Source organism: Microtus pennsylvanicus, chromosome 3 (assembly GCF_037038515.1).
Source record: "Microtus pennsylvanicus isolate mMicPen1 chromosome 3, mMicPen1.hap1, whole genome shotgun sequence".
NCBI classification, from domain to species: Eukaryota; Metazoa; Chordata; class Mammalia; order Rodentia; family Cricetidae; genus Microtus; species Microtus pennsylvanicus.
The window spans coordinates 42,695,579-42,709,904 of record NC_134581.1 but is presented as its reverse complement, the minus strand read 5'-3'; the positions used below and the strand labels follow the sequence as shown (position 1 = coordinate 42,709,904).

Sequence of the window (14,326 nt, the reverse complement as noted above, 5' to 3'; positions counted from 1 at the left end):
TTTTCATGCAATATCAAATATCTAGGCCCAGTCCTGTCCTGAACATTTTCTATTGAGGTCTAGCCTGGTGGGTCCCTCTGTTCCTACTCTCTGCATACCCTCCCCTTCCTAAGGTCTAGCCTGGGCTCCACACCACTGCCCTGGTGTATTCTGGTGAGCTCTACTTCCACTGCCATCAACCTCCAGCTCAGGCCAGCATGCACATCTGCACACACGTCAGCCCCTCCCCAGATGTGGGAGGCACAGAGGCCTTGTGCTCACAGATAAGCTCTAGGGAACCAGGAATGCCAAACACACAGGGTTGTCCCTTCAGAGAGAGGGATGCATGACCTGTTTCCCACCCAAGAGGCTGGAAAACATTGTGGTTAACAGCCTGGTGGCTTTTGAGCAATCTGTGTAACGAAGATCATACCGGATCCTCTACATGACCCATATCATGAGCTTGTCAATCTATAGAACCTATGTTTAGGGATAACGTCACTTGTACTTTACAAAGAGTCTTTGTGTAGTCTTGTCTTGTGCTTTATTTGCTCAGGGGATTAACTTATCACCAGGAAATTTTTCACCAAATTGTGCTTTGCTTAAGTATGCCCCAATAAACTACACAAGGTCAGACTCCCTTCTTCCCTCCTGTGGATTCTTACTCTGCTGGCTGTGGTGGTTGTAGAGACCCCCACACTCAAACATCTACTATCCCCTGATCCATCCCTCACACACCATATCCAATGTCCGTTCTGTGCCATTCCCACACATTCTGTGCTTTGTGCCAGCCTGCTGTGTCCACATCAGATACAGAACCAACAAAAGAATCCCACACACCCAGTTCCCATGGAAACCAATACAAGCAATATGAAAGATGAAGGCAGCATCTTCCCCGTGCAAACACACCAGTCCTATAAAATGTTCTCCAATGAGAATAACCCCAGATCACAGACATTCTTAATACGGAAATTATGGATTTCACCACAGAATTGGTGGTGTTTAGAGAAGAAAAAACACAATAAATTTAAAGAGAATAAATGCTTCAGTGATGCTAAAGAAAACACAATCATAAAACAGATGGAAATAATGAAGACAATCCAGGATTTAAAAAAATGCATTCAATAGAGAGATAGGAATATTCAAGAGAGCTCAAGCTGAAATGAAGGCAGAATTTTAAATCTTAATGATGCAATTAGAAAACTCAGGGGAACATCTTACAAATAGAATGGTTCAAGTAGAAGAAACTTTAGCAAGCCTCAAAGATAAAGTAGAGGAAAGAGGTCACACAATGAATATGAAATTAAAAATACATAAAAGAAACCTTCATGAAATGAGGGACACCATGAATATATTAGTTATTATTTATGGGCACAGATGAAAGATAAGCACCCCAGAGCACAAATCATGAGACCCTGTGCTGTGCACATGCGCATCACCCTGGAGGGCAGCACTGCTGCTTTGCCAGCTGTTTGTAGAGCAGTGGAGTGGATTCTACAGCTGAGGAGAAATTAGCAGTGCACACCCGGATACAAAGGGGCCAGCCCTGGACACAGGAGGGTGTACAGACTCAGGCAGTGACACGCATCTCTGAAGCCACCCAGGTCAGCAGATAATGATTAATAGCCCGAGACCTATGGACCATTGATTATATAAAATCACAAGTGAACTTGCAGGGCTGTGAATGAAGTCAGTGATAGATGCCCTTGTATGTGGATAAGATCCCTGAGTGTGAACTTGGCAGGAAGTAACCATAATTCTCACTGTCTTTTAATGACATTGCTAATGGTGACATGACAGCTTCACCACAGCAGGAACTGCAGGGATGCACAGATGCACAGAGACCCAGAGCATGCTGGGACAGTGTGTTGATGGCTATCCAGGTGAAGTTGAGTGTGAATTGTGAAATTCCTTTCTGCCCTTCTACTCCAGATTAAAACAGGACAAAGGTTTAGACAAATAATCTATTACAGGACATTAGCATTCTCATCAGATACAGTAAGCAGGGTACATTGTAACCTGAACTTCAACTTCCCCTTGAAGTTGAGACAATGTGTTAATTATGTAATTTAAGGCTACTTCACAAACTTTGCCCCAAATTCAGTAGATGTAAGTCGCATCTTATCATAGCTGAGGGTTCTGTGGTTGACTCTGTGACACCATTCATGCTTCTAGCTCAGTCCTCCCTCCCCTGTTTCTTCTGTCCTGAGCAACGTGCTTCATTAGGGTTGTTCACAGGAACACGCATGAGAGGTTACTTAGAGGCACAGGAGCATTAAACGTTGAAGGACTTTAGATCTTCAGGAGAGGGTGTTGGCTTGTGAGCCCCTCCCTGATTCGTCAGCTTTCTACTCTATCATGAAACTCTGGAATCTTGAACTCTATGTGAATCTATAGGAGTGGCAGTGGGGCCCCACCCTGTTGGTGAGAATGCTCACCTTATTAAAGTGCTTCCACACTCATCTGGAACAGGAGCTGGGGAGCTGAGCAGAGCAGCCGTCTGGACTCTCACTAGGTCAGTTCTCTCTCTTATACTCTGTGTAATAATTTCCATGTCTACATCAATGGAAAATAGCTTTTCAATGTTTTATTTAGCATGCATTAATTGTACAAAGGAGCTACTTTTATTATGTAATTTCCATATATATACATATACATAAATATATACTTTTATCTTATTCACTGCTCAGTACCATTGACTTTACCTGCATTTGATTCTGGTTCATATGGATTATTTTGTTACTGAATGTTGAGTAGCAAGCTATCTCTCTTCCTCTGTTCCTTCTCTCTTTCTGTCCTCCCTCCCTTCCTCCATTCCTTCTTCCCAATTTTCTCTGTCCTGGTCTTCATTCTTCCCTTCTTCTGTTCCTTTCTTCCTCCTCCTCCTCCAGTGCCACTGAGCTGAGGGTGGCATTTAAGGTATTTACAAGGGAATCTAAACGCATGGGATTTGGGACAGTGAGGAGTAGACATGGACTGTGCTCACACACCTGAGATCAATACGTTCTTCTCTTGAACTGTGTTCCAGTCTCACAGAGAATGTGCAGATTCCTCTCACTTGAGAACTTGAATTCACCCAGACTCTCCCAGGCCTCCCTCCCAAAGCCCTTCCCCAGTTTGGATTTCTACCCCATTTGTTTGTGTCCTGTGGATTCTGATTGCTTTGATGATCCTGTTTAAATAGCAGACCAGCAGGTTTCACACTTAGGATTTGTTACTTTATTACAATCTTATTATTGCCAGGCAGCGTACACCTCTATTCCCAGCACTAGGGAGGCAGAGGCAGGTGGATATCTGTGATTTTAAAGCCAGCCTTGTCTACGAGAGCTAGCTTCATGACAAGAAAAACTTTGTCTCAAAACAGCTCCCCCCCAATGTTATTATTTAATTACAAACAAAACAATCTGTTTTTAGATGGTGTTCCCAAGAAAGCAAATGAAAAAAAAAAGTATGAATCTTGAACTATTGAACCATGAGAAATCAGAGGACTGTGGGCTAAACCTTATACCAAGCAGAAGGCTGTCTACTGATGTCCTGTGGGATCACAGCTGTGTGTATGAGGAAATGTGTGCGACACCCGAAAACAGTTTAAAATTCTGTAGGAAGACATGGCAGGAAGAAATGAGTCTGTAGAGGAACGAGGTTAAACCCAAACTCTGACTCTCAGCCGTTATGTGGCCACCCCTATGCTAAGGTTCAAAGCATTAATCACTAATCTGGAGACCAGCGGACTCTGAGAGTGTGCAGCTCTAAAACCAGGAGGTTAGAGGTTCTGCAGTATGGGGAGGGATCTGAAAGCCTCAGCATTTCATAGTCCCTCTGAATCCGCAGTATTGAACTCTCCAGGGCAAAGGAGAGTTCACGGAAAAAACAGAGAAAAGCCAACAGAAAGACAAAAAGAACAGAGCATTATACAGTGCTGTAGGAAACTGTCCGGAGCCCAAGGGAAGCAGCTGTGACCTGAGGGCAGGGAGGCCGTGCTTCTTCTAGCCTCCATGGTCACTTCAGCCTTGGGCACTTACACACACACACACACACACACACACACACACACACACACACACAGAAATTCATACACTCTCACACACATCCACACACATACACTCTCACACACACAGACACACACACACACACAGACAGGCAGAGTCCATTTTAAAATACAGACTCTGAAATGTCCAATTATATCACAAGTTGAAGACACTGCCCATGAGCCATGATGTTGACTTACAGCCTACTGAGTAGCAGGACCCAGCATGTGGGTTCCTTGTGCAGGAGCTGAGCTGCACTCGCCAGGGTTTCCTCATCACGTGACTGTCTGCACATCTATCTCTCCTGTAAATGGAAACAGGGGCAGCTCCTCACCTGCAAACTCTGTGGTGATTACATGCAGTTCACATGAGCAACTGCCCGTTACGTGCTGTGCACCAAAGGCAGTGACTCCCTGTGATATGAAGTTGATGCATCAACTACCGCCTTCTGGACCATAGAACAGGATCCAGTCTAGCAGTGGGAAACAGACCTGCAACCAGGAGATGGGCCCTTCTCCTGTGGGGAGAACAAGGGTTTGGCACAGGCAGGGCGACATGAAGCCATCAAAGGCTTCTGAACTAGCAACCTAGGGACCAAAAGGCTGGGGAGGGACTTTGTCTCATCCCCTCCATGATGGTCTGCTTTCTGAAACTCAACAGGCTCCCAGTCTTTCATCTATACGGTCTGGGATGCTCTGTCTATGTCCTCAAAGTGAAGGCACATGACCAGCTGAGACCTGTTTGTTGCAATTGCAGGTTTGCGCTCATTGATGGGTGAGAAATTAGTCAGTAGACCTTCCTGGGCCCCTGCAAAAGAAGACAGACGGCCCTTCCCTAGTGCTGTATTACTGACCATATCCCAGAGTGCAGTCCCCAGGATTGATCTCTTTGCTTTTCATTCACAGTGAAACCACAGTTGCAGCCATGGCTGGGAAGCCCGTGCTTCACTACTGGAATGCCAGGGGCAGGATGGAGTGCATCAGGTGGCTCCTGGCTGCAGCAGGGGTGGAGGTAGGTTGTGCATTGCTCTTCTGGAACGGGACCTAAGATAAGTCTAAATACTTCTCTAAGGTGAGAGGCTCCACACAAGGAAATTTGGATACAATTTTACCTTATGGTAGTTGTCTTGGTGCCCACGACTCTGCCAAGATCAAGATGGTTGGGTTATAATTATGCCTCAGTCAACCCTTACACTAAGTATGCCCCTTGATCAACCAGGCCACACGCTACAGAAACCCAGTGCCTGTGGGGGATATGGGAACATGCCCAATGTGCTCAGCCACCACCAGGACCTCAGGGCAGGGCTAAGCCTCGGATGGTTGAAGAACCTGATGGAAGAGGCCCCCTTTCTTGTTGCTCCCTCAGTGAAAATGTGAATATCAACCCCACAAAAAATGATAGTCATCGTGTATTAAAAAAGAAATTGACTGATTTAAACAAATGAAAATTTTACTTTGCTCTGTACCAAAGAACACATTCATATTAAAAGATGCTTTCTTTTTTTTTAAAAAAAAGATTGAATTATTTATTATGTATACAACATTCTGCCTCCAAGTATGCCCGCATGCCAGAAGATGGTACCAGATCTCATTACAGATGGTTGTGAGCCACAATATGGTTGCTGGGAATTGAACTCAGGACCTCTGAAAGAGCAACCAGTGCTATTAACCACTGAGCCATCTCTCCAGCCCCTAAAGATGTTTTTAATAGAAGAGAATCAAATAGTCATTTGGTTACTTTCCTATTTGAGTTGAATAAAGTTACAAAAAAAGGAGATATAGAAATATAAATTTGAATTCTGATCATTAGACAATACTAATTGCTTATTGCAGGTTATGGTATGATATTTTGAATTTTAAGTCTGACACTGTTCTTTCAAAAAGAGTACTCACACTTGGATACATCACGGTAAAGTGTTTGCGATGGGGACATTTGACACCTCAAGTCTGACATTAAAATCAGAGTCACAGATAGATGGGCAGAGATGAACCCGGTGGACATTACCTGGGGACTATTGGAGCTGGTGATTGATGGCTGAGGATCTTTGTGTCTTGTGTGTGATTTTACAGCATAGAACCAGAAATTTCCATGATAAAAATGGTTTCAAGTGGACAGGAGACTGAAGTGATGGCTCAGTGGTCAAAATCCCATGGTGTCCTGCAGAGGACCCACACAGGCTGCTCACAACTGACTGTTATTCTAGCCTCAGAGGGTGCCCATGCCTCTGGTCTGCACTCTTATAATATAAATACTATGAAAAGGAGTAAATTATAGAGGAGATGTTCAATAGAGTTAAGTTAAAGATAAACAGGACAAATGGGAGCCCTGACACAGAAGACAGAAACACACCGCCTGCCACAAAAAAGCAATACTCAGTATTGGTTTGTAGAAACTTTCAAATGCCAGGTGCTGGGCTGGTCAGGAGGGCATAGGTAGGATGTAAAGCAGAGCTGCCATATTCAGGTGGCCTCACACCTGTGAGCTTTCAAGAAAGTGCGAGAGAGGCCCAGGTGAGCTTGGAAGCAAAATTCTGAGGTTAAATTTTTTTCCAGCTTTAGAGCAGAAAATTCCTTAGTGCTGCCCTCTAGAGGTGTCACTGGGAAAAACACTTCCCAGCTTACTCCAGGGGAGCTCAGCTGTTGGTATTCCCTGAGAGGAAGTCCTGGAAGCTACTGAGATCTTGCCCTCCTCAGTCAGGAGCAGAATGGGAGATTAAAGGATGAAGTGGTGTCCTGTGAAGGTGGCTTTGGTACTCTCCCTCAGAGTCATGGCAACGTGTTTCCCTCCACTGTGGAATCCACCTCCAATCCTAAGCAAACAGGGCTTCAGCTGATCCTTTCTGAATGAAGGAGTGCATAAGAACTGAGACACGCTAGTGCCAGCCCAGGAGGGTTCTTTAAATACATGAATAGTTGGGTGCCAGTGTCTGTACACCACCTCTGTGGCTCAGGGGATGTTCTAAGCAATTGGACTGTTGATTCAGATCACGAGGAAGGAGTGGGGCGTCTGCACAGGCATTCCTCTTCTGTGTCCATAGTGACTGAGAAGGCAGTGGGCAGAGGCCGCTAGAGACCCTGGCTCAGACCTTCAAGCTCAGTCTGCCCATGGCTGCCATTGACATCATCCCCCTCACACCCACCAAGCCCATCACAGTTCAGCCACCTCTGTGATGACTGTCACCACTCCCTGCACCTCTCTGAGTGCTGTGCAAGTTGTTGACGTCATTTCATTGTCTGTCAGTCCAATCTGTGGGGATATGAAATCGTCCACAAACTGTCTGACCATCCATGGTAGAAGCTGATATTCACCCTTCCATGACTGAAAATTTTCTTTAAACTGTGAAAGGAACAAAGTGGTTTAAATTACTCTAGATGGCTGGAGAGATGCCTGGTTGTTAAAGATTAAGCCACATGGGTTTTGATCCCAGGATCCTATATAAAACTCCAGAGTAGACAGTAATTGGATATGCATACCCTCACACAAAAACATATAATTTTCATAAACAAAACAAATATTTTAGAAACAGAACAACAGCCCGCAAATGTAAGCAACTTGCTGTGGGGCTAGAGTAGTGGTTTGGCTTCTAAAGTCCTTATTGCACATGCAGACAACCTTCTAATTCTCCCAACTCCCATACATGAGAGCTAATAACTGCCCGTCACTCCATCTCTAATGGAATCTCTGTCCTCTGGCCTCTATGAACTCTAACCTCTAAGATGGATGTATTCCCATTGCAAGACCACACACACACACACACACACACACACACACACACACACACACACTTAAAATTACCAATACTAAATCTTGAAGAAAACAAACCTCAGGTGATCTTGGGTCTATGCAATGGCCATTTTGAAGACATAGAAACTTCTATTCTATATCATTAGAGTTGACTTTCCTGAGAGCGCAAAACCCCAATCTCCCAGTGCTGGTCCTCTAGTGAGATCACTCTCTTCTTAGGGCTGAAGCATGAACATGATAGGTCAGGGTAGAGGAACACTACAGGAATAAGGAGCTTTATTATAATCAACACCCTTTTCTTGATGGGTTTAATCTGAATTTCCATGAGGTCATGATCAGATACTTCATATCTCCTGGGAGTCTCAACTTAAGCAGATACACTACCACAAAGGATGCTCTCAAGTTCAAAAGTCTACAGTGATACAGAACGAGGTAATGAGAATGCATTTTCTTTTTCTGCTTTCAGTTTGAAGAGAAGTTTATAGAAGTCCCAGCAGACATGGAAAAGTTAATCAAAGGTAACACAAAGTGTCTGTGATGCCTACTAGAAGGTTTACCAGAAGGTGATGTTGGTGGGTGATGGGTGGGAACAGTCAGGAATGGCAGAGGGATGTGATGGAGGTGGTGGGGCTCCTTGAAGGGTCTGAAAATGGAGACGGTGATAAAAGTGGAATGAAGATTTCTACAAGAATTTGTCTGAGGACTTTGGAATAAATGTTTTCTCACTCTTTCTGCATCAGAGTGAGCCATTTCATTCAAGCTCCCTCTCACTGACTTATCAGGCCGGGTTCCACCCACAAGGTCCAATAACCACACAGGTACATGGCCATTGATTACATCACAGGAGGAAAAACAGCTGGGATGATTTTCTTGAGCGTTTTCAACATAGCTACTGATGAGTCACTATCACCACACAAGAACAGGCTGAGGAACTCAAGGTGGCTCACTGCGTAAGAAAATGTCACACATCACCTTAATGTCAGGACGATGATGAGATTGTCTAGCATACTAGTTCTGCTTTCATGGGACCTCTGCTTTCCCTCCTCATCTTCCATATGTATCCAGGGACATGAACTGACGTAAAAACATACACTAGAAATATAATATGTGTCTGGATACGAAATAAAGATGGATGTGAGAATATCAAAAGCCAAAGGAAGGTGGGTGAGACAGAGAGGAAACAGAAGCTAAAAGTAAGTGGGGTTTAGCTTGCAAAACTAAGATCCAATTATTTATCTTTTGTTTATATGATCAGACACTTCAATACAACTTTTCTGCTCCTAAGAAGTGAGACTTGGACACCTCACAGACCTTTTTCCTTTCTTCTTTCAAAGATGGGAGTTTGATGTTTCAGCAAGTGCCCATGGTGGAGATTGACGGGATGAAGCTGGTACAGACCAGAGCCATTCTCAACTACATTGCCACCAAATACGACCTCTATGGGAAGGACGCGAAGGAGAGAGCCCTGTACGGTATATTTCCTGTTATTACTCCAAGGGGAAAGAAAGGAAGGATTTGAATGAGCAAGAGGGTGGCAGGGTTTATGTCTAGGAGCAGGCTGGTTATACCACTTAGGCCAAGTATGGAAGAGTCCATGGAGGAGAAGGAAGGGCACATGGGGCGGATGCAGGTGAGTGTGGCTACAGCCGAGGATGATGTTGTCTGCACAGCACAGGGAAGAATGGCAAACATGGTGACCAAGTGTGTGAGCATGGGGGAGCCATGTCTCCAGGTGCCCAAGGCTTCAGTGCTGGACCTCAGCCAACAGCTTAGGGCAAAGGAACCAGGGCTTGAGGCTGGAGGAGGAGTCCTAGGGAAGGAAGGTGAAGTAACTGCCTCCCACGTCCCATATATAGGAATAGTGGAGAGCAAAAACTTGAATTCCCAGCCAGTTCTATGGACTAGCCAACTTAACGAGGCTTAGGTTCCCAAGGACCAGGTTTACCTGAATCATTTCACTCAGCACTAATGCAGTTCTATGGACTGCACCACGCTGGCTGGAACCCACTCTGCTTGATAAAATCCTTCAGTCATGAACCACTGTGTAGGAGTATTGCAGTTGATCAAAAGTTAAATATGATGCTAACCAGGAACCCTAGTGCAGGAATCATTTATCCATGGGAAACAGAGATGAAGTTGAAACAATGCTTGTATAGAAATACTTATAGCAGCATTATTCATAATATTCTCATGGAAGAATCAGCCATGATATTCAGTACAAGATGAAAGAGGAGCACAGTATATGATTTTAGCCATGAACATACATGAAGGGGTGAGGGAAGCAAAACAATGATAAAGACATGAATGCTGTATGATGTTCAGTGAGCCGACTCCAGGGCACATATTCCTGGCTCTGATCATATGAAATGTTTCTGACTCCTCATGGATAAAAAGGAAGCAATCAGTCCTCCTGCATCAGCTGCCACAGTGGCAGGATTGGGGTCGAGGGAGTGAGGATCAGACTCTGCTAACATCGGAGGGTGTCAGCAGTCTTAGAATGAAAGAGATGCATTGGAACACAGAACACTACCTTTGCAGGGTCAAACCAGAAGTGTGTGGGAGTGTGACAGTGAAACTCTCCCCAAAGCACCTTGTGAAATACAGTTTAGAACAAGGGATGCATATGTCTGTGTGTGCTGTGGTTGAAATGAGTGTAGAAATAGGCACGTCTTGACAACTGTTACCAAGGCCAGAATGCAGCTGGAGATTGAGCTGTTATGAGAATCGGGTGGAGAACATCCAACACTGACCTTGATGCCCCTGAGCCGAATGAGAGATGCGCAGAGGCGCAGCTGGGGCTCAGACAGGGCTCTGTTTTGAGCTTATCTGGGAGATAGCTTGTTAGCTCTGAGAATCTCTGCATAGTCATTGAGAACAAATCATGTCACGTAGGAGAGAGAGAGAGAGAGAGAGAGAGAGAGAGAGAGAGAGAGAGAGAGAGAGAGAGAGAGAGAGAGAGAGCACTCTTTAGAGTTTTAGAGGTTGATGGTTATCTTCTGGGATGGTACCAAGTATATCATGACTGCATCTCTAGACGGGCCAGTGATACCCTTTGTCCTTGGGTTGGACCATGTGTGGGTTTGACAAATTCTAAAAGTGTATCAGAACTGTACTATAGGGAAAGTTAACATACCTATTAAATACAAAAGATAATGACTGATTTAAGGTGAGTAACTTTGGAACTACTTTTCAGTGTAAATTTCTCGTATTTTTAGATTAAAATATAAAATAGTGAATCCTTTAAACCATTGACCATAATGATAATTTCGTCTTTCAGGATCGACATGTACACAGAGGGGATTGTAGATCTGACTGAAATGATCTCGCAATTGGTCATATGTCCCCCGGACCAAAGAGAAGCCAAGATTACCTTGGTAAAAGACAAGACTAAAAACCGGTACTTGCCTGCCTTTGAAAAAGTAAGTAGGCTGTTTGAAGTGTCAGGACACTGCCTTCCCAGGACAAGCGAAAGGCAGAGGTTGGAAGGGACAGGGGCTGCTGCACTGACCTTTCATGAGTCTCCTTGTGCAGCTTCCTATCCACAGGGCGCTGTAAAAAATGGCCTGTGAAGGGGCACCGCATAGTTACACCAATCAAGTGGTCCACATTCAACAGGGTTCAAGGCCATAATCAGAACTGATCTGTGGAAGGCTGACCCACACCAGAGATGGACCTAGATCCTGCAGACACACTGGGCTTCATAACAGGGCAAACTGCAGAAAACACAGATGGTAAAATATTCTGTCACATCACACAGGGAGCCCAGAGAGCCACTGTCTGTCAGGAGAAGAGGAGAGAGCTTCAAAGACGGAGGAGAAGAACCTGACCTAGGACAGTGATGCAGGGGAGAGGAGGAGGCTGATGAAGAGATGTAAAGGAACACTGGCCTGCAGGAGTTAGGGTCACAGATGGCAGGCTTGGGAGGAGAGCCATGCACATCCACACATGAAGGGGTGTAGTGTACACGCAGTGTCTCTCTTAGTCGGGGCTTCTCTTTGGAGGAAGATCAAGAACACGTCAGACTGACTTGATCTTCTGTCAAATAAAAGCTAAGAACAAAGCTGTGATCCTAGAGGATAAGGGATCCTACACATTCCTCAGAGACCTGACTTTGACCCCATTTATAATTCACTGAACGTTCCCTCACGGCTGCCTCTGCTCTGTGGAAGCAGTGAGGGATTGAGGAGCCATCAGGTCCCCACACAACCCTGTGGAGTCATGGCCCTGTCTCATAGGACACAATGTCCAGCCATCACAGCTTGAGTCATCTCTGGTGCGTGATTCATGACCTCCAGGCATACAGTGAGCTCTGTACTGAGAACTTTTGATGCTTCCTTTTGTAGTTTTAGGCTTTCTTCTTTCCTTCCTTTTTTTTTCTTTTTCCTTACAAGAGAATTGTTGTATTATATAGTTCTAGCTCTCCTGGAACTCTCTCTGTGGACTGGCCTCAAGCTCCCAGAGATCCACCTTCCTCAGCATCTTGAATGCTGGAATTAAATGTGTGTCCCACCATGCCTGGCTTTATTTGTTTCTGAATGTGGTCATTATATATTTTCTATGTAGACGTGTACACTGTGATAAGGTGACCACAAAGCATTTTAATTCTTCTCTACTTGTAGCTCATGCTGTAGCCAGTGCTTGTGCTTTAGGTTATCTGTGATTTTCATATTGCTTGGATATTTAAGTAAATGTCATAAATTGCAACTAAGACATTTCTATTATTAAAAACTCTCACAACCAGAAATGTTGAAATAAATGTTAAATAAATAACCAAAATCAGATAAGAAGATTAGCCCCATGTGCTGATGGCATGCTCGTCTATCCATACAAAGTTACTGAACTCTGACTCAGTTCCCCCTGAGCAATTCAGCCCCGTCAGTCATGACGCAGTGAAGATTGGGAGTCAGAGCCGATGCTGTACAGGGAGGATGTATTGTAGCTCAGACAGGTGTATTTCAGATTCCAGAGAACTGAGGAGAGCAGACACAGGAGAGGACAGACACAGGGTGTATTCTGGTGACTGATGTTCCCTGCAGATGAGGCCTCTCCCCACGGGACTGAACAGACATGACAGGGAGACGAATGTCCTGAACTTCCGGTGCTCTCTCATTTTAAACGAAGGGGAGGAGCCATGATGTGCAAGAGGCTAAGCCCTTATCCCATGTGGAAAATGTACATAGGGTGGCGGTGTGAAGGCCATGGGAAGTGCAATGACAGAGAATTTTCACCTGAGCTTTAGAGAGGAGGTCACGTGCCTGACTTCTCATGCTGCCTCTTGCATCATAGGCCCGTGTCTGCAGTTGTATACCTGCCAGGAAGAGTCAGAGACTCCATTGGGAGACTTGGGACGAAGTAATGGCCACACCTCAACCCTATATGCTCATAATCTGTCTTCTTTAATTTGGCAGGTCTTGAAGAGCCACGGACAAGACTACCTTGTTGGCAACAGGCTGACCAGGGTGGACATTCACCTGCTGGAAGTTCTCCTCTATGTTGAAGAGCTTGACTCCAGCCTTCTGGACTCTTTTCCCCTGCTGAAGGTGAGATCATTTCAGAGAGGCAGCCACATACTCATGGCTCTGAAAATATAATGGTGGCTTGTGCCCTCCTGAAGGGCTTTCAGCTTCCATACTGAGCTATTAAACACTCACTATTAGTGTTTCAGGCAATAAGATAAACTTTTCAAAATAGAGATTTGAGGCCGATACCCCAAGAATATATTTTTTACATTGATAAAGACACAGGACCCCACAGCTCTCTCCTTGGACCCCTGTTCCTTGCAGGCTGCTTCTGGCCTTCATCTTCCATCTCATGTGGCCTGTCTCTGCACACTCAGTGTCTGAGCAGGTCTCTGTCATGCTGACCCTTTTCTCAGCTCCCACTTCTCAGGACTGTGCTTCCCTCTCCATGGTCCCCACCACGTCCGACTCACCTTCCCCACTGTGACCCGATCATTATCTCCAGTGTGAAAACTGACTGTGAGTTATTCCTGATCAGACTTTGATCTTTTCTGCCCCCAGTTCAAACTCAGTTTTTCATGTCTTTACTTTTCTTTGCTAGTCTTTGCTCTTACACCTGAGTGGTACAGTGCTCTGTGCTCTGTATTACAAAACTACATCTTCAGCGTGTGTCCAGGGACCAGAAGAGAAGGCAATTGGATGTCAAAGGAGTTTTTAAAGAAATTATGCTGAGCTGTGGTTTCTAGCTCATGGATTTGTCGTTCTTCTCACGTCTACACTAGACCTGTTGCAAGGATGCAGTTGGTTGTGTTCTCGGGGCTCATGTGTTATGGACTGTGTACTTGAGCTGTTCTGACTCTCAGGCTGTGTTTTCTGGATTACAGGCCCTGAAGAGCAGAATCAGCAGCCTGCCCAATGTGAAAAAGTTCCTGCAGCCTGGCAGCCAGAGAAAGCCTCCCCTTGATGCAAAACAAATCGAAGAGGCAAAGAAGCTTTTCAACATTAAGTAAAGCTGCATTGTTAGAATCAACAGACACCAGTCATTGATGTTATTAAATAATAAAGAACAATTGTTCATCCTGGCTCTTGTGATATAATAATTATCAACAAATGGTA

The 14,326-nt window shown here is 44.9% G+C and overlaps 1 protein-coding gene across 2 annotated transcripts; it reads left to right on the top strand.

The window, feature by feature from the left end:
• Positions 1-2,442: 2,442 nt before the first annotated feature.
• On the top strand, positions 2,443-14,326 carry LOC142845807 (glutathione S-transferase A2-like). 2 transcript variants are annotated; one of them, XM_075965173.1, is made up of 7 exons: positions 2,443-2,494; positions 4,913-5,018; positions 8,218-8,269; positions 9,086-9,218; positions 11,029-11,170; positions 13,160-13,291; positions 14,095-14,326. In XM_075965173.1, the coding sequence occupies exons 2-7, from the start codon at positions 4,932-4,934 to the stop codon at positions 14,218-14,220; spliced, it is 672 nt and encodes a 223-aa protein (XP_075821288.1). In that variant the 5' UTR covers positions 2,443-2,494; positions 4,913-4,931; the 3' UTR covers positions 14,221-14,326. The 2 variants fall into 2 exon arrangements, with proteins under 2 accessions (XP_075821288.1, XP_075821287.1); XM_075965172.1 differs by lacking the exons at positions 2,443-2,494; positions 8,218-8,269 and having other exon boundaries at positions 14,095-14,321.